The sequence below is a fragment of the Aristolochia californica genome, unplaced genomic scaffold (genome assembly GCF_029961685.1).
Source record: "Aristolochia californica isolate CCGP_79_NKW_82.1479 unplaced genomic scaffold, dmAriCali1.0.hap1 SCAF_11, whole genome shotgun sequence".
In the NCBI taxonomy this organism is placed as follows: Eukaryota; Viridiplantae; Streptophyta; class Magnoliopsida; order Piperales; family Aristolochiaceae; genus Aristolochia; species Aristolochia californica.
In genome coordinates this window covers 25,926,540-25,951,273 of record NW_027181782.1, presented here as the reverse complement: position 1 = coordinate 25,951,273, position 24,734 = coordinate 25,926,540, and the positions used below count along the sequence as shown (strand labels likewise).

Genomic DNA, 24,734 nt, shown 5'->3' with positions numbered 1-24,734 from the left:
TGGCATAGAGGTGTAAATATGTATTCTTTTTATGTCTTTTGTTTTATCAAGTTGTAGCCCTAAGAGCATTGTAAAACTATAAATAAAAACAATGGATAAGAGGTAGAGCATTGAAGCCCTCTCCTCTCCTTCCACAAATTCGTCTAGCCCTCCTTCATATTCGATACAAACCCTTCTTCCCTTAATCCAAACTCTCTTCTTCCACATTCTTCTTCTTATCCTCTTCTTTCTCTCTTCTTCTTCTTCTTCTTCATCATTGATCTAAAGTTCTTCTCATGAGATCCTAAATTCTACATAATCAGAGTACATAAACCCCTATTTATAATAGAGGAAAGTAGTAGAGTCTGATTACAATTAAACTACCCTTGTTCCAATTACACCCAAACTCTAACACTTAAAGATAAGTCCAAGCATAATTAAATAACTCAATGTAAATAGAAGACTAACATAACTAAATCACCTTTAAACTAAAACTCTTCTATGAAACCTCCTTCCATAATAACTTTGGCTATGTAAGAATTCTTATTGTGAGAGTCATGTAAGAAGCTTCCATATCTTCTCTTCAACAACAATGTTGTCAATGCCATCATAAGGAGGGTGAAAAGAGAGATTGTCTTGTTACGAACCCAATAGCAGGCCGAGTCAGGCAGAGACAACATGGTTGAGTCAATTACGTAGTCATTTAGTTTACTTTTCAAGTTAAATGCCATGGAGGGGAAAAATTGTAATTTTCTAATGTTATGAACCCAATAGCAGGCCAAGTTAGGCAAATACACCATGGCTGAGTCAATTACTCTGACAGAGTTAGTTACTTAGTCATTTAGTTTACTTTTCAAGTTAAATGCTATAGGGGGGGTGGGATGTAAAATTATGATTTTCTCTTGAACCTTGTGGACATGAACCCTATTTAGAGGGGGAATGGAATAAAAAGAGGAAAGTCTGATTTAGGTTAAAATAGAGGGTTTGAATTCTCCTAAACGAGCTCGAGGGTTTTCAAGTTTTCCTTCGGCTTGATTTTCTTTTCTTCTCTACTTCTTCCGTACGAATCACCGCGTTAGATCCAGGGACCACAACAACGTGGAATGTTAAACACCTAGCCAATATATACCAAAAGACCGATCTGTTTAGTAGCAAAAATCCATGTCCTTAACCCAGGACCATAACAATACATCCACCGTTACGAACCGACGACGACGGTGGCCTAACACTTAGCGACACTGGTCCACTGTTACACGGTCACTGCGGTTGGGTCAATGCGATCGCCCATGCCGGGAGTCGAACTTGCAACGTGGTGCCCACTCTGATACCTAATGTTAAGCACCGAGCCAATACATACCAAAAGATCGATCTGTTTGGTAGCGGAAATCCATGTACGTAACCTAGAACTACAATATGTCCAAGTCTATGGTAACATGGTGTAATGCTCCACTATTTAGAAGCCAAGCAGAACCAATAGAAGATTTGGTGGTTGCATGATGAGCTTATGGTTGCCATGGTGCCAATGGGTGAGGTTGCCAGTGAGGAGGATGGCGAGGACCTAGGATGGTGGCAAGTATGATTGCATCTGACAAAAGATAGGGCACTGTGGGAGGGTGTGTTCATTTTTTCCTAACACCACTGACAACGACCAAAGTAGGGTCGAGGCTGATATCGACCATTCTGTGTGACGGTGTTGGTGAGACTTATGGCTGGAGCTGTTGGTGGGTGGTAGGAGGAAGCCCCAGGTTGTCTTTGATGATGATTACGTGACTTACCGGAATTGGAGTGAGAATTGGCTGCATTTTTTGAAGTTGGAAGTGGAGAGGAGGGAGATGGACATGTAGTGTTGATAAATTTGTTCAAGCAGTTCTTCAAACGGAATTGGTGTGTCACAACCATTGAAAATACTAATGAGTGGTTTGTAATCATCGTCGAGTCCATCCAAAATTTTCTCAATAATATCCTCTACATCCATAGGTGTTCCTAGGCCGCAAGTTCATCAGCACGTGTTTTAATACACTACATATAATTGGCAATAGATTGAGATCCCTTAGTGGTATGCTTGAGTTGTTCTTTGATCTTCTTGATGTGGTTGTGCAAAGGCCGGGCATAAGTGTAGACTAGAGTATTCCGGGCTTCATGAGAGGATCCTTGATTGAGTGATAAGCGAAACGAGCATGAGAGAGCCGACAAGAGCACCAAAAATCAGTTTCTCCAGACGAAGCCATGTATGGTATTTGGGATTGGGAGCGGTGAGATTATTGAAAATCTTTGTGGCTGAGGGCATAAAAAGGGAACCATCAATGAACTTTTTAGAAAGACATAAATAAGGGAGGGAAAATACATGTATCGGCGGCGGCAACAACAACAGCGATAGCGGTGGCAACATCAACAATGTCAATGACGGCTTCGGACATTCCTAGGGGTCCAACCATGGTAGTGATTTCCAGTGATGGCTAGCGTTCTAATTAATTGAGGTATGTGATGGGGAGAGAGGTCATAGTAGCAACGGCTTCGGCGAGCTCTGATGAGTTTCAGTGATGGGAAGGGAGAAGGGATTGTTGATCAAACTTTGATACCATGTAGAAGATGAGGAAGAGCCGAGTAATTGTCATATATTCATTGATGCGGAGTAAAGCATTTATAAAGATTTACAAAGACCCTTAATGATTACAAAGACTAACTCTCTAGCTACATGTCATAGATGGATACAGAATTTACAGTTTGAGTTGGAGTTATCTTGAACTATCAGCAGTGAATGAAACAAGGAGGGAGTCTCATCCCCCTTAATTCATACACTCTAGCTAAAGGATGGAGAAAAGTAGACAGAAAAGATCAGACCCCTCGTTCGGTAGGCTCTTAGCTGAATAGGCAGGTGACTAAGAAAAATAGACATAAGAAAATAGCTGTCGGCATAAATTTGCCTAAGAAAATTTGTTTTTCTATGTAGAAAATGGACATAAACTGTAGACAACATAAACAAATAAAGGATTTGCACAAAAAGTTATATGTCAAGAACATGTTTCCATGAATACACAATCACATACACATCATGTATTTTTAAATACATGATGTGTTGTGAACATCAAATAACCTTCACGTTGGTGCTCGACAGGTGAGCTCACTGATCCCACACAAGGGAGGGGAGGGTCCCTCTTCCTTGAAGAAGTTCCATAAAATTTGCCTAAGAAAAAAAGGCATAAGAAAATAGGTGTGGGCAAAACATTTAAGTCACGATAAGATGGTACCTGAAGAAAATCCAAACATGAACCCGACATGCCACCATACCTAACAGCCAGCATGTCCAACAATCACATGGTTTTGCATCCTAAACGAGGCCCACCCTCAAATCCAATCCTCTTTCCCTGAAAATATATAAGAGATCATAGGTCTCTGCAAAACACAAACTCCACAGCAATCCAAGCTCTCGATCCTCATCTTTCCTATTACTCAGCATTCTCTCCATCGTAGCTCAACAATGATCAAACCCACCAAACTCCTGCGGATAGCGAAGAAATGGCAGAGGATGGCAGCCATGGGAAGGAAAATAATCTCACAGAAAAGAACAGATGTTGCCGGATATAGCGTCAGGCAGGATAAAATGGTTGCTAGCAGAGCCGACTTTGTTTTCTACACCGCCGACCAGAAGCGGTTTGAAGTCCCCCTCAACTACCTCTCCACCCCAGTTTTTGAAGAGCTCTTCAAAATTTCAGAAGAAGAGTATGGGCTAACAAGCAACTCTCCTCTCAGATTACCTTGTAATTCAGTTTTAATGGAAGCCATACTGAGGCTGCTCGCGCAAAGAGTCTCCAAAGAAACGGAGAAGGCAGTGATTCTCTCCATCTCTTCTTGCCGGCACTCATCAACATTGCACTTTGAAGGATTTAGTGATCATCAAAGACTTGTCCACAGCTTCTAGAAGAAGCATTTTAGATGGAAAGTACTTCCTGTGTACATCTGACATAATTGTTGAAACACTTCAATACAGAAATTATACAGATCATTCCACTTCATTCATCATATTGTTAGGTTTCTGTTTGCAAATATTTAAGCGGGTTTGGTATAATTTCTTGCGGCCAGTCCAACATTTGAGAAATTTCCATGGATCATGTACTTAATGTACTTGCCAACCCACATGGAGAGTCCTTCTGGACAAGAACAAAAAGAAAAGTGGCCTAATATCGTAATGCTCCCACTCCTGCCTAGAACTGTTATTGTTAGCCTTCAATTGATCAGCATCAAAGTTGTCCTCTTTCAATCGTCATGTGGCATAATTTGTAGTCTTTAAGTCTCTACCTAATGAGCAATTTTACAACAACTGGCTCACCTTCATTTGAACATAGAAGATGATTGGCGTACTGGCACAATCTATAGCCGCCGCATAAACTATTGTTCCGGATTCAAAGGCTTGGGATTTGGTGAGACATCAATAGCTGAGCATTATGTGGTTCTCATTTGTGAAAATGAAGCTCATGTGCTTCAAGCGAAAAACAACTTTTTGTGCCAATAAAGCGGCGGCCATACATGTGGTGACAAAATTTTTGAATTTACAAATTTAACTAACGCTGAAACTTGATTGGCTGTTGATTGCTAATTATACCCCAATATATATAACTTGCTCTGACGTTATTTTGATTTAGGAAGTAAAGAGATAAGAGTACAATCCCTGAATGGTAGAAAATATTGAAATCAGAATGAAGAATATTTTATAGTGCTTTACATTCATGAATCAAAGGTATTTATAGTTCACATATGGATAGGATTACAGGATAAGTGTTATCAGTAGGGTTACATGATAAGTGTCATATGTAGGATTACATGATAAGTGTCATCGGTAGGATTATATGATAAGTATTATCAGTAGGATTACATGATAAGTGTCATCTTTGAGATTACAGATAGGGAATTTCACCAAAATAACCATTTAAAAAAACATATTTCGAAAAACAACGACGTTATCAACTTATTTTGAAAAATACCCAACTTTGACCCGTCCACTGCTCACGTGTTTAGACAAAGGCGACACGTAAGCTTTGACTGCTTGCGTGTCACCACGTCATCAGTGCAGTGAAGGTAGATCAACACATCGATTGCCACGTTATTTTCTACCATGTCATCTGCCACGTAAGCTGACATGTCATTATCTATTATCCTCTTTTTTCCACGTCATTTGCCCTATTATCTCGCACAACGTAAGCCCTCACTTCTTATTTTTTTCATTCTCTCTCTCTCTCCACTCATCTTTCTCCTCTCCTCTCCTCTCGCCCTCTCGCTGCCGCTCGGCCTCGGCCTCCTCTCATCTCCTCTCGCCCCTCTCCCAGTGCCTGCTATCGTTGTTCCCCTGCTACCGCCGCTCGGCCTCCGCTCCTCTCCTCTTGCCCTCTTGCAGTGCCTGCTGCTGTCGCTCTCCTGTTGCCGCCACTCAGCCTCGGCCTCCTCTCCCCTCCTCTTGCCCCCTCTCCTCTCGCCCCCTCTCGTTGTGCCTACTGCTATCGCTCCCCACCGCTCGGCCTCACCCTCGCCCTCAACGGCCCCCTTCAATTAAAAAATATAAAAATATTTTAAATCGATAATAAAATGTCTCAAATTAGTAAGAGTAAGAATTTTTAATTAATTAGTATTTTTTTTAATTATTTTAAATATAAGGTAATAAAAAGTCTTTCGATAAATATGAAAAAATGCATTGATAAATTTGATTTTTAAAATCAGAGATAATATTTTCAAAAATTTTAATTAAAATATTTTTTAAATCGATAATAAAAAGTGTTAAATAGGTAAGAGTACGATTTTTTATAACTTATTATTTTAAATATAAGGTAATAAAAAGTGCACTGATACATTTATTTTTTAAACTTAAGAAAAGTTTCATATTTTTTCAATTAATAAATATTTTTAATTGATAATAAAAGGTGTTGAAAGATTTTTAATTAACTAATATATATTTTTAATAATTTATTATTTTTTAAATAATGTGATAAATGGGAAAGAGTAAGATTTTTTCTATTTGTAAATATTTTAATTTTCTAAATATTATATATCTAATTATTATTCTTTTTTTATATTTTATTTTTTAAAATATAAAGTAATAAAAAGTGTAACGATAATTTTTTTTAATTAGTAAATATTTTAATTGATATTGAATGGTGTTAGATAAGTAAGAGTTAATTTTTCAATTGTTTATTGGATTTTATTAATGATTTATTATTTTAGATATAAGGTAATAAAAAGTGTATTTGATTTTTTATGTTTTTTAAAAAACATTATTCAAAATTTTTATCATTTAATGACATGGCAACTTACATGGAAAAAAATAACGTGGCAGCCGATGTGTTGATCTATTTTCACTGCACTGATGACGTGGTAACACACAAGCAATCAAAGCTTTCGTGTCGCCTTTGATTGTATATGTGCAGTGGACCAATCAAAGTGGGGTATTTTTTAAAATAAGTTGATGACATCGTTGTTTTTTGAAATATGTTTTTTTAAATGGTTATTTTGGTGAAATTTCCTTACAGATAAAGGTTATCTGTTATCTCTATCATGCACCCGAAAGATGGAACTTCGAGAGGAGAGTCCAATCTTGGTCTTTAAGAAGATGAAGCGCGTTCACGTAAGCGGTTTGGTGAGCGCATCTGCTTACTAATCAATAGAGGAGACATGAGTAACCCGAAGAGCGCCACTCTGAACTTGCTCTCGAATGAAGTGGTAATCCAAAGCCATATGTTTCATGCGACAGTAAAATACTGGATTGGAGCACAAATTTATAGCACCAACATTGTTACAATAATGTACCGGTTGTTGTAGAAGAAGAACACTAAGTTCACTGAGAAGAGAGTAGATCCAATGGATCTCAACTGCAATGGTTGTAATAAAGCGATATCGTGCTTCAGTAAAAAAACAAGCCACAATCCATTGCTTCGTAGAACTCTAAGAGATAGAATTGCGACCTAGGTAAACAAGATAGTCACCTGTGGAAGTAAAATCATCCTTGTTTCCTGTCCAATCAGCATCAAAGAGCACATGGAGAGAAAAATAAGATTGCCGATGGAGGAGAATACCATGATCCTGAGCCCCAAAAAGATAGAGCAATGATCGTTTGACAACATCCCAGTGGTCATTAGTAGGGCAATGCAAAAATTGAGACAACTTATTTACCATATAGGCAATGTTAGGGCACGTAAGAGACAAGTATTGGAGACTACCCACAATAGTTCGATATTCAGGTGGATCAAAGAGTCTCATGCCAGAATGAAGTGTGAGTATAGATATCGTGGTAAGAAGTGTGTTTATAGCCTTTACATTTGTCATGCATTTGCGAGCAAGTAGATCAGAAACATACTGGTGTTGAGACAGAAGTAAGCCAAGAGAATGAGGAAAAAACTTCTATGTTGAGAAAGTAATTCAAGTAGCCAAGATCCTTGAGTGAAGGTGGATGAACATTGCCATACATTGATCTTTGTTTTTTATAATAATGATGTCATCCACATAGACCAAAACATAAATAGTACAATAGTACATGTGTAGGAGATAAATAGAGAAGAGTCTGCATAAGAGTTGGTGAAGCCAGAGGTGAGAGAAATTAGTGCAACTAAAGATACCAAGCACACAAATCTTGCTTGAGACCATAAATTGTTTTACAAAGTTTGCAGACATGGTTGGGATGATCACGATCAAGAGGCCCAGTGGTTGTACGATAAAAACATCCTGATACAGGGTACCTTGGAGAAACGCATCATTTTCATCAAGTTGTCGAAGTGACAAGCCACGACTTACAACAAGGCTAAAGCAATGCAAATAGTGGTAGGATTGACAATGGGACTAAAGTTGTCATAATAATAAATCTCAAGGAGCTGATGAAACCCCTTGGCAACTAAGTGAACGTTGCACCTATCACTAGAGCCACCAGATAGATATTTAGTACAAAAAATCCATTAGCAACCAACCAGATTTTGCAAGGTTTTTGAGGGAACAAGTTCTCATGTCCTATTCCAAAAAAGAGCATCAAACTTATTAGACATAGCCTAACGCCATTTTCGATCGGTGAGAGCTTGAGCCATGGTTGTTGGTTCACGGCCGATAGAAATAGGAAGGTAGGTTGTGAGGTTTAAGTTTTCAATGGGCTTGTGAATGTTGTTCTTAGATCTGGTGACAATAACAAGGGAGGGGAGGGGGAAGCAAGTAATGAGGATGGGTGTGGGTCGTCAAATGTTTGAGTGGGGTTAGGTGCGAGGTCTTGAATGGAGCTTGCAGAGGGTGCATTGAAAGAAGTTGTGGCGGATGTGCAGGTAATCAAAAGTAATGGCAGAAAGGTACACCATTGGGAAAGTGTGTCAGACAAATGACAATCGAGATGAGACCGAAGTGTAGTGAAGGGGAAGATAGCCTTACCAATTTAACATGACGTGATGCATAAAGATGAGAGGTAGTGTGTTCAAGACATAAATAGGCACTTTGAGTAGTAGAGTACCCAAGAAAGATACGAGGAGAGGAACATGGAATGAGTTTGTGACGAGAGTATGGCATGAGCCATGGTTAACAGAGAACCAAAACTTTGGAGTTTAGAGTATGTAGAAGAAGTGCCAAAGATTTTGGCTTGTGGTGAAAGAAGATTAAGCGAGGGACTAGGTAGACGGTTGGTGAGATAGACAACAATGGAGAAGGCATATGGCAATTACGATAGAAGTATGGAGGCATGAGAAAGAAGAGACAAACCTGCTTTGACAATATGACAATGTCATCGTTTAGAATACCAATTGTTTTCAGGTGTATGTGAAGGAGACATGAGATGAGAAATGTCATTGGTATCCAGAAAAGAGGACATTTCTTTATATTCCCCTCTATTATCAAAATAGAGTGCTTTAATCCTTTTCCCAAAGAAGTTTTCAACAAGAGATTTAAACCTGATAAATATATCAAACTCGTGTGATTTTTGTCTGAGATGGTAAAACCAGATATACTTTGTAAAGTGATTGACACAAATAACATAATTGTTGAAATAATTAATAGAATAAAAAGGAGAGGTCCAGACATATGAGAAAAAAATGTCAATAGGGGAAGAAGACACAAGGGTGGAGTGGGAGAATGGTAATTTGTTACTCTTATTGCATTGACAAGAAATTAAAAGGGTGAGATAAATCTAATTGAAAGGTGGACATGATGTGCATAAGATTTGTAGATAACGGATGACCTAAGCGATGATGCTACACAAACGAAGTGGTCTTGACACTGAAGAAGGTTGTTATTGGTGTAGACTAGAGTGAGTACAACAACCATTCTTACAAACCATCTTTAGTTCAACTTGACAAAAATAATTGGGATAAGTGAGTGCTGAAATTTCATTAAACATATAATGGTCATCTAACAACATAATACAATCCCACAAGCAACAACAAGTGGGAGAATTTACAGCAGCATGTGTTAGAATTCCACCTCAAATAAAATTGATCCAAGTTAAACAAAGGTAATTGAATCTCAAAACATCAATCATGATTGTGATCAAGCTTGTAATTGATCTACAAGAATATCAAGATTATAAAATCATTTTAGTCATAAAAATAAATATTCACAACGTATGAAGATTATCTTGACTTGATGTGGTTCAAAGTTCAAGAAGAAGAAAAAAACGTAAAGAAGAAGTATGTAAATAAGAAGAAGAGAATTAATTTATCTCTTCATGGCTGAACTCCTTTTACCAACTTCTTGGATAGATTTCATAACTACTTCATCAAGTGAGATTCTAAACTCCTTGCTCTGATACTTAGAATATAGGATCTCATGAGAAGAACTTTAGATCAATGCGGAAGAATACGAAGAAGAGCAAAAGGAGAGGAGAAGAAGAATAACATAGGAGGAGAGAGTTTGCATTAAGGGAAGAAAGGTTTGCATCAAATAAGAAAGAGGAAGGCTGGATGAATTTGTGGAAGGAGAAGAGAAGGCTTCAATGCTCCACCTCTTAGCCAATGCCTTTATTTATAGTTTTACAATGCCCTTAGGGCTACAACTTGATAAAACAAAAGACATAAAAGGAACACATATTTACACTTTTATGCCATCTTTATGGAAAATACCATATTTTACACATATGCCACTCCTTTGACGTGTAGGCTTCTTGTCTTGAGCTTATGGGCTTGATCCCATCTTCCAACACTTTCCAAGTTGGCAAGAATCACAAGGTTTCTCTTCAAAAAATTTTAGATGGTAATCCACTCGTAAGTTCTTTTTCACTAATTTGTTCAGAGACTCTATTCCCTTATGTCATAGTCTCTTATTCCATGACCAAGATTCATCAATTTTTGCACCCAAATAGATGTTTGCTACATAGAGATTTTTATTTCTATGTCCCTCTAGAACTAGTTCATCATTTTCGTTCTTTAATAAGAATGTGTCCTTTTCAAATGGAACTTTGTTTCCATTATAAAAAAATTTGCTAATGCTAAGTAAGGCATGCATCTGCTCTTCTACATAATACAAATCGGATATTAAAGAGGTTAAGGCACCGATTTTACTAATTCTTTTTGTGGTACCTTTGTTATTGTCTACAAAAATTATATGACCACCATCTTTGGGATTGCATTCAAAAAACTTCTACTTATCATCGGTCATGTGCCTCGAGCAACCGCTATCCAAAATCTAAACATTTTTTGGTGCCTTGGGTTGGAGACATACCTACATCACAAAATGTTTAACCATTTGAGATCCATTTTTGGTTTGGTCCCTTTGGGATGACATTTGACGTGCTTTGTGATTGGTGCTTCCAAATTTGTTTTCCCAAGTTCTTTCAGGTTACCACAACCTTTTTTGTTGATGTGGGTACCCGTTTTTGTTTGATGCCTTTTTCAGTACCCATGTTTGTTTGATGCCTTTTTCATTCTTTACTTTGTAAATGTGGGCAAAGTGTTTCATCTCATCACAATAGAGGCATCTAATGTGAGGAATGGGATATAACTTTTTGTTTTGCTATGTTTTCTTCTTCCCAACTTTCCTGTTGGGTGTGGATTTGAGAGAGAGAAGTTTGACTTGTTGTTCTAAGTCTAAACTTTTCTTTCCAAATTCAAGTCTATCACGTGATAGTTTGTCTATCAATCCACTTGTTGGCCACTTTCCATATGCTCGATGAAGCTCAGCTATGGTTTCATCAAGTAGAATTGAAGAGATTGGTGCTGGATTGGGAGGAATTTAAAGATTTATGTACGATAAGATTTGGGCCTCCTGAACAAAGTAACCTGTTGGGAGATTTGGTCAAGTTTAGACAAATAGCATCCATGGAACTTTATTAGAAACAGTTCAAAGAAAAATTGGCTCAGGCACGCTGGATGGTTAAAGTTGACCAACAGGTGAATTTATTTACTGCAAACCTCAATTAGTATCTGAGGTTAGAGGTGGAACTCCACTCACCTACTGATTTGGCTCGAGCAATGAATTTAGCTCGAGCTAAGCAAGACATAAAGTTCAAAGTCGGAGGACTGGTTGGCAAGGGGGGATGAACAATTCACCGGGTTGGCAAGGGGGGAGGAACTATTCGCCACAGGTGACATTACCAACAATGCAGCCACCCAAAAATACTCTAGTGAATACTGTGGCAGAAGATACTAGGACCATCAACTCACCACCAAAATATATAAGAAAATTACCTGGTTTGGAATGGCTGACCATAGGGCAAAAACCCTCTGTTATAATTGTGATGAACTTTATAGGGCAGGCCACCAATGTAAAAGGTTGTTCTGGTTGAAGTTAGATGCAATGGGAGAAGAAGAACCGAATGAGGGTTCTCAAGAGGAGGCTGAGCCAAAAATTTATTTAAATGCAATTACTAGACATAAGTCGGCTAATACTATGACAGTGCGGGCAAGGGTTCTAGACCAGGAACTTGTGGGGTTAGTGGACTCTGAAAGTACCCACAATATCTTAAGCTTAACAGCTGCTAAACATCTTCAACTTGGGATCCAACCTCACCCAATTGCCGCGGTTTCATTTGCCAATGGTGAGAAAATTTCTAGCTACGGGATCAGCAAGGCAGTAAGGTTTTCTATGGGTAACACTCATTTTACCATTGAATGTTTTGTCATACCTTTAGCTGGATTTGATATGGTACTTGGAATCAAATCGTTGAAAACCTTGGACCCAATTTTGTGGGATTTCTCTGCCTTAACAATGGGGTTTGTGTCAGATGGAAGCCAAGTAATGCTAAAGGGCAGTCAAGCTGAAGCGTCACATCATATCCACCTAGTAGACAAACAGGAACCACCGGGCAACACATTAGAAAGTTAATGGAAGAGTTCAACGACTTGTTTCAAGAGCCTTCAGGGCTGCCTCTATTAAGGCACTGTGATCAAAGAAATTGTTTAAAATCTGGATCACATGTGGTGGTTGTTAGACCATACAAGTATCCTCACCTTCAGAGCCTTATTCGCAGCAGTCATTCCCAATTTTCTTCACCAGTCCTACTAGTTAAGAAACATGATGGCACATGGCGATTTTGTGTGGACTATGGGTGCTAAATGCAAAAACAGTCAAAGACAAGTTTCCCATTCCAATTGTGGATAAGCTATTGGATGAATTGCATGGTTCTCAAATTTTTACCAAGCTGGATTTACGATCGGGTTATCACCAAGTCAGAATGCATCCTCCCGATATTGAGGAAACAACATTCTGTTCTCACCATGGACATTTTGAATTCGTGGTGATGCCATTCGGGTTATCTAATGCACCTTCCACCTTTCAAGATTTGATGAAATGAGGTATTCCATTCTTCTTTGATGATATTTTGATTTACAACACGTTAAGGGAAAAACATTTAGAAGACTTACGACATGTTTGCCAAATTCTATTTGCACCTCATCTCTTCTTGAAACGCTCTAAATGTTCATTTGGGGACCCCCATGTTGCATATCTTGGCCACATAATCTCGACAAAGGGCATAACAGTGGACCCAGAAAAAATTACAGTAGTCACCTACTGACCTCAACCGCACAACATTTTAGCCTTTAGTGGATTTTTTGGGTTAGTGGGATATTATTGGAAGTTCATAAAAATTACAAAACGCTAGCCATTCCCTTGACCAGTCTTCTCAATTGCAATGCCTTCAATTAGAGCGATGCAGCTACAGACTCCTTCAATGTGTTGAAGAAGGCTTTAGCTTCCACTCCAGTCTTTCAATTGCCTGACTTTGAGGCCTTATTTGTGGTAGAGTGTGACGCTTCCGGGGGAGGTATTGGGGAGGTTCTACAACAATCTCAGCATCCCATTGCATAATTTAGCTGACAATTAGCGGCACATCACTAGAAGTTACCAGCTTATGAAAGAGAGCTAATTGGCTTGGCCAAGGCTGTTCAACAAGGCCAAACATTTATCACCAGTTGGCGTACTTCAACCACTCGCCCTTCCAACACAAGTTTGGGTTGATCTTTCTATGGACTTCATTGATGAAAACTTCTGGAAAATCCGTCCTATTGGTGGTGGTTGACAGATTCTTAAATTATTCTCACGTTATTCCATTGGCTCATCCGGATACGGCTTCTAGCGTAGCTCAAGTGTTTTTATAAAATATTATTCATTTGCGTGGCGTTTTAGAGTCCATAGTGAGTGATCGTGATGTAGTCTTTACCAACCACTTTTGGAGAGAGTTTATCCAATTATGCAGTACCAAACTCAATTTTTCATCTTCTTATAATCCACAATCTGATAGGCAGACTGAGGTTGTTAACCACATGGAGGAAATATAATTATGGTACTTTTTGGGCAACCTCACTCAACGGTGGATAGAATGCCTTCCATGGGCAGAATATTGCTACAATACGTCTTTCCATACCTCTTTGAAAGCTACCCCTTTCAAGGTCCTCTAAGGTAGGGATCCTCAAAGGTTGCTTTCATATATGGTTGACTCCCCTAGAGTTGAAGCTCTTGACCAAGCATTGCTGGACCGTGATCAGGTACTCCAAGATGCTACCCAACGTCTCAAGAAAGCTCAGGCGCGGATGAAAGAATAGTATAACAGGGGCACCGAGATGTTACTCACAACCCAAGTGATTATGTGTGACTCCGCCTCCAACCCTACCATCAACAATCTATTGCTGGCCCCCGCCACAAGCTATCACCCAAATCTTTTGGACTCTTCTCATTTATCCAAAGCATTGGCCAGGTGGCTTACCAGCTTCAGCTTCCACCAGACTCTCAACTGCACAATGTCTTTCATGTGTCACTCCTCAAGCTCTTCAAGGGTACAGCACCACCTCCACCTTCGTTCTTACCTCCAGTGAAAGAAGGGCGTGTTATTCTCTCTCCAACTACAGCCTTGCAAGCCCAACAACTTCATAATAGGTGGGAGGTTCTCATCCAATAGGCTGACACAGATGAAGGGTTTGCAAAATGGTAACATGTGGAGACATTCCGCCAGGCCTACCCTACCTTCGATCTGGAGGTCAAACTCTTTCTCCAGGGGGGAGTGATGTTATGAACTCAATAGCAGGCGGAGTCATTCAGAGGCGTCGTTGTTGAGTCATCTAGTGATAAGCCACCTGGTTGAGTCATCTAATTTATTTTTACTGCATTTTTATTTCAGTTGAAGAGCAAATAAGCCTAAGGGGCATTATTGTAATTTTCTAGCTTGAACTTGTGTTGGCGCCAACCTTATGTAGGGGGAAAAGTGGAATATGAAGGGACAAGTCTGATTTTATCCTAAACATGGTTTGGAATTCTCCTATGGGTTTGGAGTTCTCCTCAACAACCTCTGACTTCTTCCATTTTCTCCTTTCTCTTTTCCATTTACCAAAACCAAGGCTAGCCACTGTAGTGCTGAACTCGTTCACTGAGTTCTGGATTAACCCTTCCAGCGCAAGGAAACCATAGCAGTGTTGAACTCGTCCACTAAGCTCTGGATTCTCCTTCCCAACGCCATGTTACAAGATCCATGACCCGGGACCGTAACATAAGTGTGATGTAAGATAGTTATTAGGAGGAAGGCTTATGTTCAAAGTGAGTCCGACCAATGGTTGTTGTGCAGGACGTAGGTAGCCACTATGTGGAAAGGAAAAAAAGGAAAAACAATAACAAAAAATTCACCTAAGAATCAACCTTTGCAGCTATATATTGATATCAATTTTTTTGTTTATGTAGAAAATGGACAAAAACTGTAGACAACAAAAACAAATAAAGGATTTGCACAAAACGTTATATGCTAAGAACTTGTTTCCATGAAAACACAATCATATACACAATATGTATTTTTAAATACGTGATGTGTTGTGAACGTCAATAACCTTCACGTTGGTGCTCGACAAGTGAGCTCACTGATCGCACACAATTCCCTCTTCCATGAAGAAGTTCCATTAAATTTGCCTAAGAAAAAAAGGCATAAGAAAATAGGTGTAGGCAAAACATTTAAGTCACGATAAGATGGTACCTGAAGAAAATCCAAACATGAACCCAACATGCCACCATACCTAACATCCTATATGTCCAACAATCACATGGTTTTGCATCCTAAACGAGGCCCACCCTCAAATCCAATCCTCTTTCCCTGACAATATATAAGAGATCCATAGGTCTCTGCAAAACAATAACTCTACAGCAATACAAGCTCTCGATGCTCATCTTTCCTATTACTCAGCATTCTCTCCATCGTAGCTCAACCATGATCAAACCCAGCAAGCTCCTGCGGATGGCGAAGAAATGGCAGAGGATGGCAGCCATAAGAAGGAACAGAATCTCTCACAAAAGAGGAGATGTAGCCAGATATAGCGTCAGGCAGGATAAAATGGTTGCTGGCAGAGGCCACTTTGTTTTCTACACCACCGACCAGAAGCGGTTTGAAGTCCCCCTCAACTACCTCTCCACCCCAATGTTTGAAGAGCTCTTCAAAATTTCAGTAGAAGAGTATGGGCTAGCAAGCAACTCTCCTCTCAGATTACCTTGTAATTCAGTTTTAATGGAAGCCATACTGAGGCTGCTCACGCAAAGAGTCTCCAAAGAAACGGAGAAAGCAATGATTCTCTCCATCTCTTCTTGCCGGCACTCATCAGCATTACACTTTGAAGGATTTAGTGATCATCAAAGACTTGTCCACGGCTTCTAAATGAAGCATTGTAGATGAAAAGTACTTCCTGTTAACATCTGACATAATTGTTGAAACACTTCAATACAGAAATTATACAGATCATTCCACTTCATTCATCATATTGTTAGCTTTCTGTTTACAAAAGTTTAAGCGGGTTTGGTATAATTGCTCGCGGCCAGTCCAACATTTGAGAAATTTCCAAGGATCATGTATTTAATGTAGTTGCCAACCCACATGAAGAGTCCCACTCCTGCCTGGAACTGTTATTGTTAGCCTTTTGACCAGCGTCAAAGTTGTCCTCTTTCAATCGTCATGCTGCATAATTGAGTAGGTATACCATCACCTTCTATTCTCTAATTTGTAGTTATTAATGCTGCAACTGAATCGCCGGTTTCATCCTTCTGTTTACCTTTGTCATCCTTTAATCATAAAAGAAAACCATTGTTGACTGTTTTAGCTCTTTTTATTTAGCTAAGAATACAGGAAAAAGTCTCAACCTGACGGGAAATTTTACAACAACAGGTTCACCTTCATATAGAACAAGAACATACGAAAAACAGCCGCCACACAATCTATTGTTCCGGAATCGAAGGCATGGGATTTGGTGAGACATGAATAGCCAAGAATTATGTGGTTCTCAATTGTGACAACGAAGCTCATGTGCTGTGAGCGAAAGGTACCTTTTTATGTCATAAAAGAGGCGGCCATGCATGTGGTGACAAAAAATTTTAATTTGAAAATTTAATTAATGCTGAAACTTGATTGGTTGTTGATTGCTAATTATACCCCTAACATATACAACTTTCTCCAACATTATTTTAATTTAGGTAGTAAAGAGATAAAGAGTACAATCCCTGAATGGTAGAAAATATTGAAATAAAAATGAAGAATTTTTTGTCGTGTTTTACATTCATAAATCACAGGTATTTATAGGCTGCAGATGAACAAGATTACAAGATAACTGTTATCGGTAGGATTACATGATAAGTGTTATCAGTAGGATTACATGATAAGTGTTATCAGTAGGATTACATGATAAGTGTTATCGGTAGGATTACATGATAAGTGTTATCGGTAGGATTACATGATCCTACTGATAAGTGTTATCGGTAGGATTACATGATAAGTGTTATCGGTAGGATTACATGATAAGTGTCATCTTTGAGATTACAGATAAAGATTATTCGTTATCTCTATCATGCACTTGCAAGATGGAGCTCCGAGAGGAGAGCCCAATCTTGATCTTCAAGAAAATGAAGCGTATTCACGGAAGCAGTTTGGTGAGCGCATATGTTAACTGATCAGCAGAGGAGACATAAGTAACCCGCAGAGTGCCACTCCGAACTTATTCTCGAATGAACTAGTAATCCAAAGCCATATGTTTCATGCGAGAGTGAAATACTAGATTGGAGCACATATTTATAGCTCCGATATTGTCAAAATAGAGCACCGGTTGTTGAGGAAGAAAAACACCAAGTTCACTTAGAGGAGAGCAGATCCAACGGATCTCAGCTGCAGTGGTTGTAATAGAGTGATATTGTGCCTCAATAGAGGAGTGATCCACAGTTCGTTGCTTCTTAGAACTCCAAGAGATAGAATTGTAACCTAGGTAAACAATATAGTCACCTGTGGAAGTGAAATCATCCTTGATTCCTGGCCAATTAGCATAAGAGAACACAGGGAGAGACAAAGAAGAACGTTAATGGAGGACAATACCATGATCCTGAGTCCCACAAAGATAGCTAACAATCCCTTGACAGCTGTTGATTTTTAGTACTCCATGGATTTAGCTCATGGATAAAAAGGGAGAGAGACCCATTAGGAGAAAACCAGAGGAAGAAGGGTTATGTACTTGATGTCTTAACTCTACCCATGACCCTCTATTTATAGATTAATAAAACTATTGTATTACAATAATGCCCTAAATTTAGGGTTGAGGGTTTAGGGTTTTAACCCTGGAACTTTAACCTAATTACATCAATGCCATCTCTTTTAGATGACTCTTTATTTACCATCCTACCATCATTGTATGTAGGCCTTTGGGCCTTGAGCCCGTCTTCTATATCTCTTGGATGTATGAGCCTCTTTAGTCTTATGGGCTTGAGCCCATCTTCCAACACACTTGGATATGTGGGCCTTCCTTGGTATGGGCTTGGGCCTTATCTTCCAACAGTCCCCTTCAAGTTGGGGGTGAGAGGACAACATGAATTCCCAACTTGCTGCAAATGATGTACAAAATCATTTTTGTATAAAATGGCAATCCTCCCTATCTTCCAACACTCCCCCTCACACTAATGCTCTCGTTCATGAGGCCTTGCTGGCATAACATATGTGAGAGTAGTATCACTTCAAGTCCTGGCATAACATATGTGAGAGTAGTATCACTTCAAGTCGTATGACATTACTCCATAATCCAGTCAAATAACTCATGTTGGATGTTCGACACACTCCTATCTTCTGTAGGTAGTGCCACTCATATTGATGTAGGTAGTGGGTCTATACGCTGAAGGATAAAAAAAAAAAAACTCCTCTATCACCGTGTCCCTCCATAGGACAACGTCTCTCATGTGGTAGGAGTCCCAATCCGGGCACCGACTCTCATGGTGTCCCAACCGCAATATTTTTTAGAGTCTAATAAATTATGGTATGAGGAATGATACCTAGGCCACCTCTTCTTCAATAATAATGTCTCATCCAAAGAGACACAATAGAAACCGTTGACATGGGCTTGGGCCCATATAACACGAACCAAAATATGCAAAATTGACCCACAAAATAATCTAATGCAAATATTTGTACCAAATAATATGTTGACCAAGGAATAACCTGTCAATTCTTAAAATAATAATCCAGCTAGAGAAAAATTTATCGAGTCATGCCGAGTCAAATAGTAGACCAATATATCCGAGTCGTTGTAGAAATATGTATAAGCTTTGGTTTGGACATGTATACTGAGGCAAAAAATAAGTGGCCTGGGTCAGGTTGACCCAGATCCGAGTTGAACCACTAAGTTGACCCGGACAAAGTTGGCCCAAGTTAACTCAATAGATTGGTGCTGCTCAACAGCGGCAATAAGGGCAGCCTGGTTCACTCGGTTGACTTGGGAACTCATTAATTGAGGTTTTCTGTTACAATGTGGGACCCACCATGTGCTCAAGCTGGTGGGACACACCATGTGGACATGGGACACCAAGAAGAGTCCTCACCCAAGCAAGCACGAGTTAAGGAATTAAGAAGTCCAAACTGAAATGAGTTAGAAAACTTGAAGATCAAGTGGAACCCACAAATATCTCACGAGCTAGCAACCTTATCAAGATGAGCTAGAAGATCATGAGGGACCCACAAAGATAAGGCCACAAGCTGGCCTCCTCCCTTATATTCATGTGAATGAAGAAAGAGTTCTAGTCAACTCATATTAGTCTTCTAGTAGATTGGTTTGAATAGACTTATCTTAGAGAGTTAGAGTTGGAATGTAATTAGGATTGAAATGCTAATTGTATAAGAACTCTACCTCTTCATCTACTATAAATAGAGGTGTTTTAATTCTGAATTAATCAAGTTACACATCTTCTTCTTGAGTTGATCTCTCTCTCTCTCTCTTTGCTCGGCGCCACCTCCCTTTTCTCTTTTATTTTTTCTTCTCTCTACCCAAGAGCTCTTCTTCCCTTTTCTTCTTTTTTCTTTCTTCTTTCTCTTGCTCAGGATGATGGAAAAAGGATCCTAAATTTAACATGGTATCAGAGCATTAAATTTAGGATCCCTCGTCAAAGGAAAATGCTCTAAAGAAGTGATGATCAACACCACTCAAAGAAGGCTCTTTTTGAAGGAAGAACACAAGCTGTGAGATAAGTGTTCAATTTTTTTTTCTTCATGTTACTGGTTTTTGAATTTTAGAAGGTGATTTAAGGATGAGTATGTGAATTCTTTCATCTTATTATATTATGGATATGCATGCCTCTCTATCAAGAAGAAGCTATCAAAACAGTTTTCTCAGTTTGGAAATTCTGTTAACCGAGACCAGTCCATGATCAGATTGTTGGATTTTTTTATTTTTTATTTTTGTGGGAAAAATAGTCCCCTGATATAGAAGATTGATTATTTATTCTCTTATGAGTGGTATTAAAGAAAAAAAATCAGAATGATAATTTATCATCAATGCTAAAATTCCCCATACATCGAGTTGTTTGAAGAGTACTACTTGGTGTTATTATTAGAATTTTTTTGAAGAAGGGCCTTTCATGGCTGAAGAGAATATGAATATCAAAAAGTGATATACTAAGAATTACCACCATACCCTTACGTGGGGTATCAAATTTTATGAATTTGTCCACATCGGTTTGGAGGTTCCTTATAACAAAAGACCTACTTGGTCACCTCACCACCCGAGGACCACCTATTGATGAAGATGATAATTTTTTAAAACAAATGGGAAAAAATGATACTTTGGTGATTAGTTGGCTAATCAATAACATGAAAGAACATGTCTCCAACAATGTCATTCATCTTGACACTGCTAAAAAATTTGGGAGACATGTGCTAAACTATACTCTTGCCCGGATACTTTACATGGACCATATGAAATTCTCCAGAGAATGTTGATACTAAACAAGGAGAAAATATCCATCAGTACTTGGCCCACTTTAGAGGCTTTCTTCAAGAGTGGAAGTTAGCTCAGCCTTCAACCACAGATATTTATAGCCAAGACAAACAGAAGGAAGCCTTAATTACTGCTATTTGTCTTGCAAATATTAAATCTCATCTTGAGATTGCCAAGAGTCAACTTCTGAGTGCTTCTGTTGCCCCCAAGTTTAAGGATGTATGCGCAACACTACTTCATATTCCAGACACTTCTTCCTCCACTACTGAAGTATCATCCACTATGTATTCCGATCATAGAGGTTATAGAGGAGGCAGAGACACTTCTTCCTCCACTACTGAAGTATCATCCGCTATGTATTCCGATCATAGAGGTTATAGAGGAGGCAGAGGAAGAGGTGGAAGGACTGGTCCTGGAAGAGTAGATGGGAAAGAATGTACTCATTGTAAAAAATTTGGCCACACTATAGATCAATGCTATTACAAGGATTCCAAGGCATGCACTTACTTTTGGACAATATGGCCATTATAAAGAAATATGCTATAAAGCCAATGGACAGTTAGAATTGACAAGGGCTAATCAAGTCTTTATAAGTGATGCAAAAGATGAACATCACACAAAATCAGTAGTATAGAAAATTTTTACTGATGAAGAGTATGAGCTATTTTAGAAAACGAAGACAATGTTGGGTTCTTCTACTAGTTCCTCCGCAACTACTGCTGCCACTACTACTTCAAGTATGCTATCTGCCTCATCTTCATCATGGATAATTGACTCAGGAGCCTCCAAGCATCTTACAAGTAACAAAAATTTATTACATTCGCTATCTCCATGTCTTCCACACAAGTTTGTTACCATAGCTTATTGTTCTCAAACCAAAGTCCAAGGGAAAGGTTCCACTTATGTCACACCATCACTTCCGCTCACTGATATTCTTTTCGTTCCTACTTTACTTTTGAATATTATCTGTTAGTCAGCTGAAAAAATATTTTAATTGATCTGTTACTTTCTCACCCACTTCATGTGTATTTTAGGGTCTTATAATGAACCAAGTGATTGGTGGAGGCCATGAACAAGGGGGGGCTTTACTACTTGGACGTGCCAAAAATGAATATGGTTTCCACTACTAAAAATGAGACACAGTTATGGCACAATCGGTTGGGACATCCATCTGCACAGTCTCTTCATTATATGTTTCCTTCTCTTAAAGTAAGGTCATAATTTCATTGTGAGGTTTGTCAATTGAGTAAACTTCAAATGAGCACATACTCTCCCAGTCCAGAAGTCAAAAGTGTTACTCCATTTTCTTTAATTCATACTAATTTTTGGGGGCCCTTGAGTCTCTCCAATATTTCTCAAGCAAAATACTTAACTACATTTATTGATGATTTCACTTGCACAACTTGGTTATTTATATTTATGGAGCGTTTTGAGATACCATTTATTTTTAAGTCATTTCATGCTATGGTACTCACACAATTTGGTTAGAAAATAAAAATTCTCTGGTCAGATAATGCCAAAGAATATGTTTCCAAATACATTGACTCCTTTTGTCAAAAAAATGGCATTATCCATCAAACATCATGCGCCTACACTCCTCAACAAAATGGTGTAGTCGAACAGAATAATCATCATATTCTTGAGGTAGCTTGAGGTTTATTATATGCCATGAAAGTTCCATACTTTTATTGGCCTCATGCAGTCCTTACGGCTTGCTTTCTTACAAATCGTCTACCATCTATCATTCTTGGTAATAAATCTCCTTACTCTAGATTATTACCAAACGATGATCCATTTTCACTACCTTTGAAAGTCTTCGGATGTCAATGTTTTGTTCATAATTCATTTCCTAGACACAACAAACTTGATCCTAAATCTATCAAGTGTATCTTTTGGGATACTCTCGCACACAAAAGGGTTATGTTTGTTATAGTCCTACTCTTCAACTTTTATTTGTGTCCAGGGATGTAATATTTTTTGAAGACTCCTCATTTTATTTTGATAGTGCTCCTCCTGGTCTGTCCTCAGTACCAGGTTCCCCTCGATCGGTTGTACCTTGTGATACAGAGATTATTCAACCCCCAAAGCAAGTAGCCGACACCACACCTGCCGAGTTAACAGATCCAACGGAGGTAAGTCCTTTGTCACCAGTTATTTTTGGCCATCAATATGATACCCGTCCTATTTCTATAAGGAGAGAACCTAGATCATGCACTAGACCTTCTACTTCTCATCCCATTTCAAATTTTGTGTCTCATCATCGCCTCTCACCTTTATGTTGTCAGTTTCTTTCTTCTATTTCCTCCATATCTATTCCACAGTCCTATCAGGAGGCTCTACAACATCCAGAGTGGAAGAAAGCAATGGATGAAGAAATGAAGGCCCATAATGACAATCATACCTGGTCACTTGTTCCTCTTCCAACAGATAAAAATCTCGTTGATTGTAAATGGGTTTATACTGTCAAACATAATCCGGATGGATCAATTGCATGACTGAAGGCTCGATTGGTTGAAAAAGGTTATACTTAGTGTTATGGAATTGATTATGAAGAAACCTTCTCTCTAGTGGCAAAAATAAACTCAGTACGTATATTATTATCTCTGGTGGCCAATTCATCATGGTCGATATATCAACTTGATATGAAAAATGCACTTCTTAATGGTGACATTAAAGAAGAAATTTACATGCAACAACCACCTGGGTATGTGGTTGAGGGGGAGTCAGTATGCCACCTAAAAAAATCTTTATATGGCCCTTAGAGCATGGTTTGAGAAATTTAGTCAAGCCATCATACGGGCTGGCTTTTACCAATGCTTTGGAGATCACTCAGTATTTATTGAAAATACACCGAAAGGTAAGGTGATTCTGGCTCTATATGTTGATGATATTATTTTAACTGGGAGTGATTCCGAGGGCATCCAAAAAAAAAAAAATATATGTGCTGAATTCAAGACGAAGGATCTTGGACTACTCAAATATTTTTTGTGGGTATCGAAGTATTACAATCTAGACATGGGATTGTACTATCCCAAAGGAAGTGTGCTCTTGATCTACTAGAGGAGACATGAATGATGGGATGCAAACCAGCAAACACTCCTATGGAATCAAATACAAAATTATGTGGAGGCATTGGAAAAGATGTAGATATTTTGAAATATCAAAGACTAGTGGGACAACTTATTTATCTATGTGTAACAAGGCCGGATATTTCATATGCAGTGAGTGTGGTAAGTTAATACATGAACAAGCCACAACTTAGTCATTGGCAAGCACTTGAAAGGATACTATGATATTTGAAAGGAGCCCCAGGAAGAGGGTTTCTCTATAAAAACCATGGTCACTTCAACATCGAAGGATTCTCAAATGCAGATTGGGCCAGATCCCCGGATGACAGAAAATCTACTTCCGAATTTTGTACAATGGTTGGAGGGAATTTGGTTTCATGGAAAAGCAATAAGCAAAATGTAGTAGCATGGTCTAGTGCATAAGCAAAATACAGAGCCAAGGCACACACTGTTAGTGAACTCATATGGATAAGATCTCTTCTCATTGAATTGGGATTCGACAAAGAAACTTCAATAGATCTATACTGTGACAATCAAGCAGCAATTCACATTACATCGAATCTAGTCTTTCATGAAAGAACAAAGCATATTGAAGTGGACTATCATTTTATACGAGAAAAATTCCAAGCAGGTTTCTTATCCCTGAAGCATATATAATCACAAAGTCAAGTTGCAGATATTCTCACCAAGCCAGTCACTCACAAGATTTTGTCTACCATATGCAGCAAGTTGGGCATTTATAATGCCTTCTCACCCCCAGCTTGAGGGGGAGTGTTACAATGTAGGACCCACCATGAGAATGTGGGACACCAAGAAGAGTCCTGGCCCAAGCAAGCACGAGTTAAGGAATTAAGAAGCATAAGCTTAAATGAGTTAGAAGACTTGAAGATCAAGTGGGACCCACAAATATCTCACGAGCTAACAACCTTATCAAGATGAGCTGAAAGATAATGAGGGACCTCCAAGGATAAGGCCACGAGCTGGCCTCCTCCCTTATATTCACGTGAATGAAGAAAGAGTTCTAGTTCAAATCATATTA

The 24,734-nt window shown here is 38.8% G+C and overlaps 1 protein-coding gene across 1 annotated transcript; it reads left to right on the top strand.

Moving 5' to 3' along the window:
- Nucleotides 1–3,457: 3,457 nt before the first annotated feature.
- Nucleotides 3,458–3,898, top strand: LOC137943676 (auxin-responsive protein SAUR64-like). The gene has a single exon (XM_068789118.1). The coding sequence runs from the start codon at nt 3,458–3,460 to the stop codon at nt 3,896–3,898; it is 441 nt and encodes a 146-aa protein (XP_068645219.1).
- Nucleotides 3,899–24,734: the final 20,836 nt, after the last annotated feature.

Bases quoted from the DNA above. Each gene is read 5' to 3' on its own strand.
- LOC137943676 (XM_068789118.1), top strand. From the start codon at position 3,458: ATGATCAAACCCACCAAACTCCTGCGGATAGCGAAGAAATGGCAGAGG.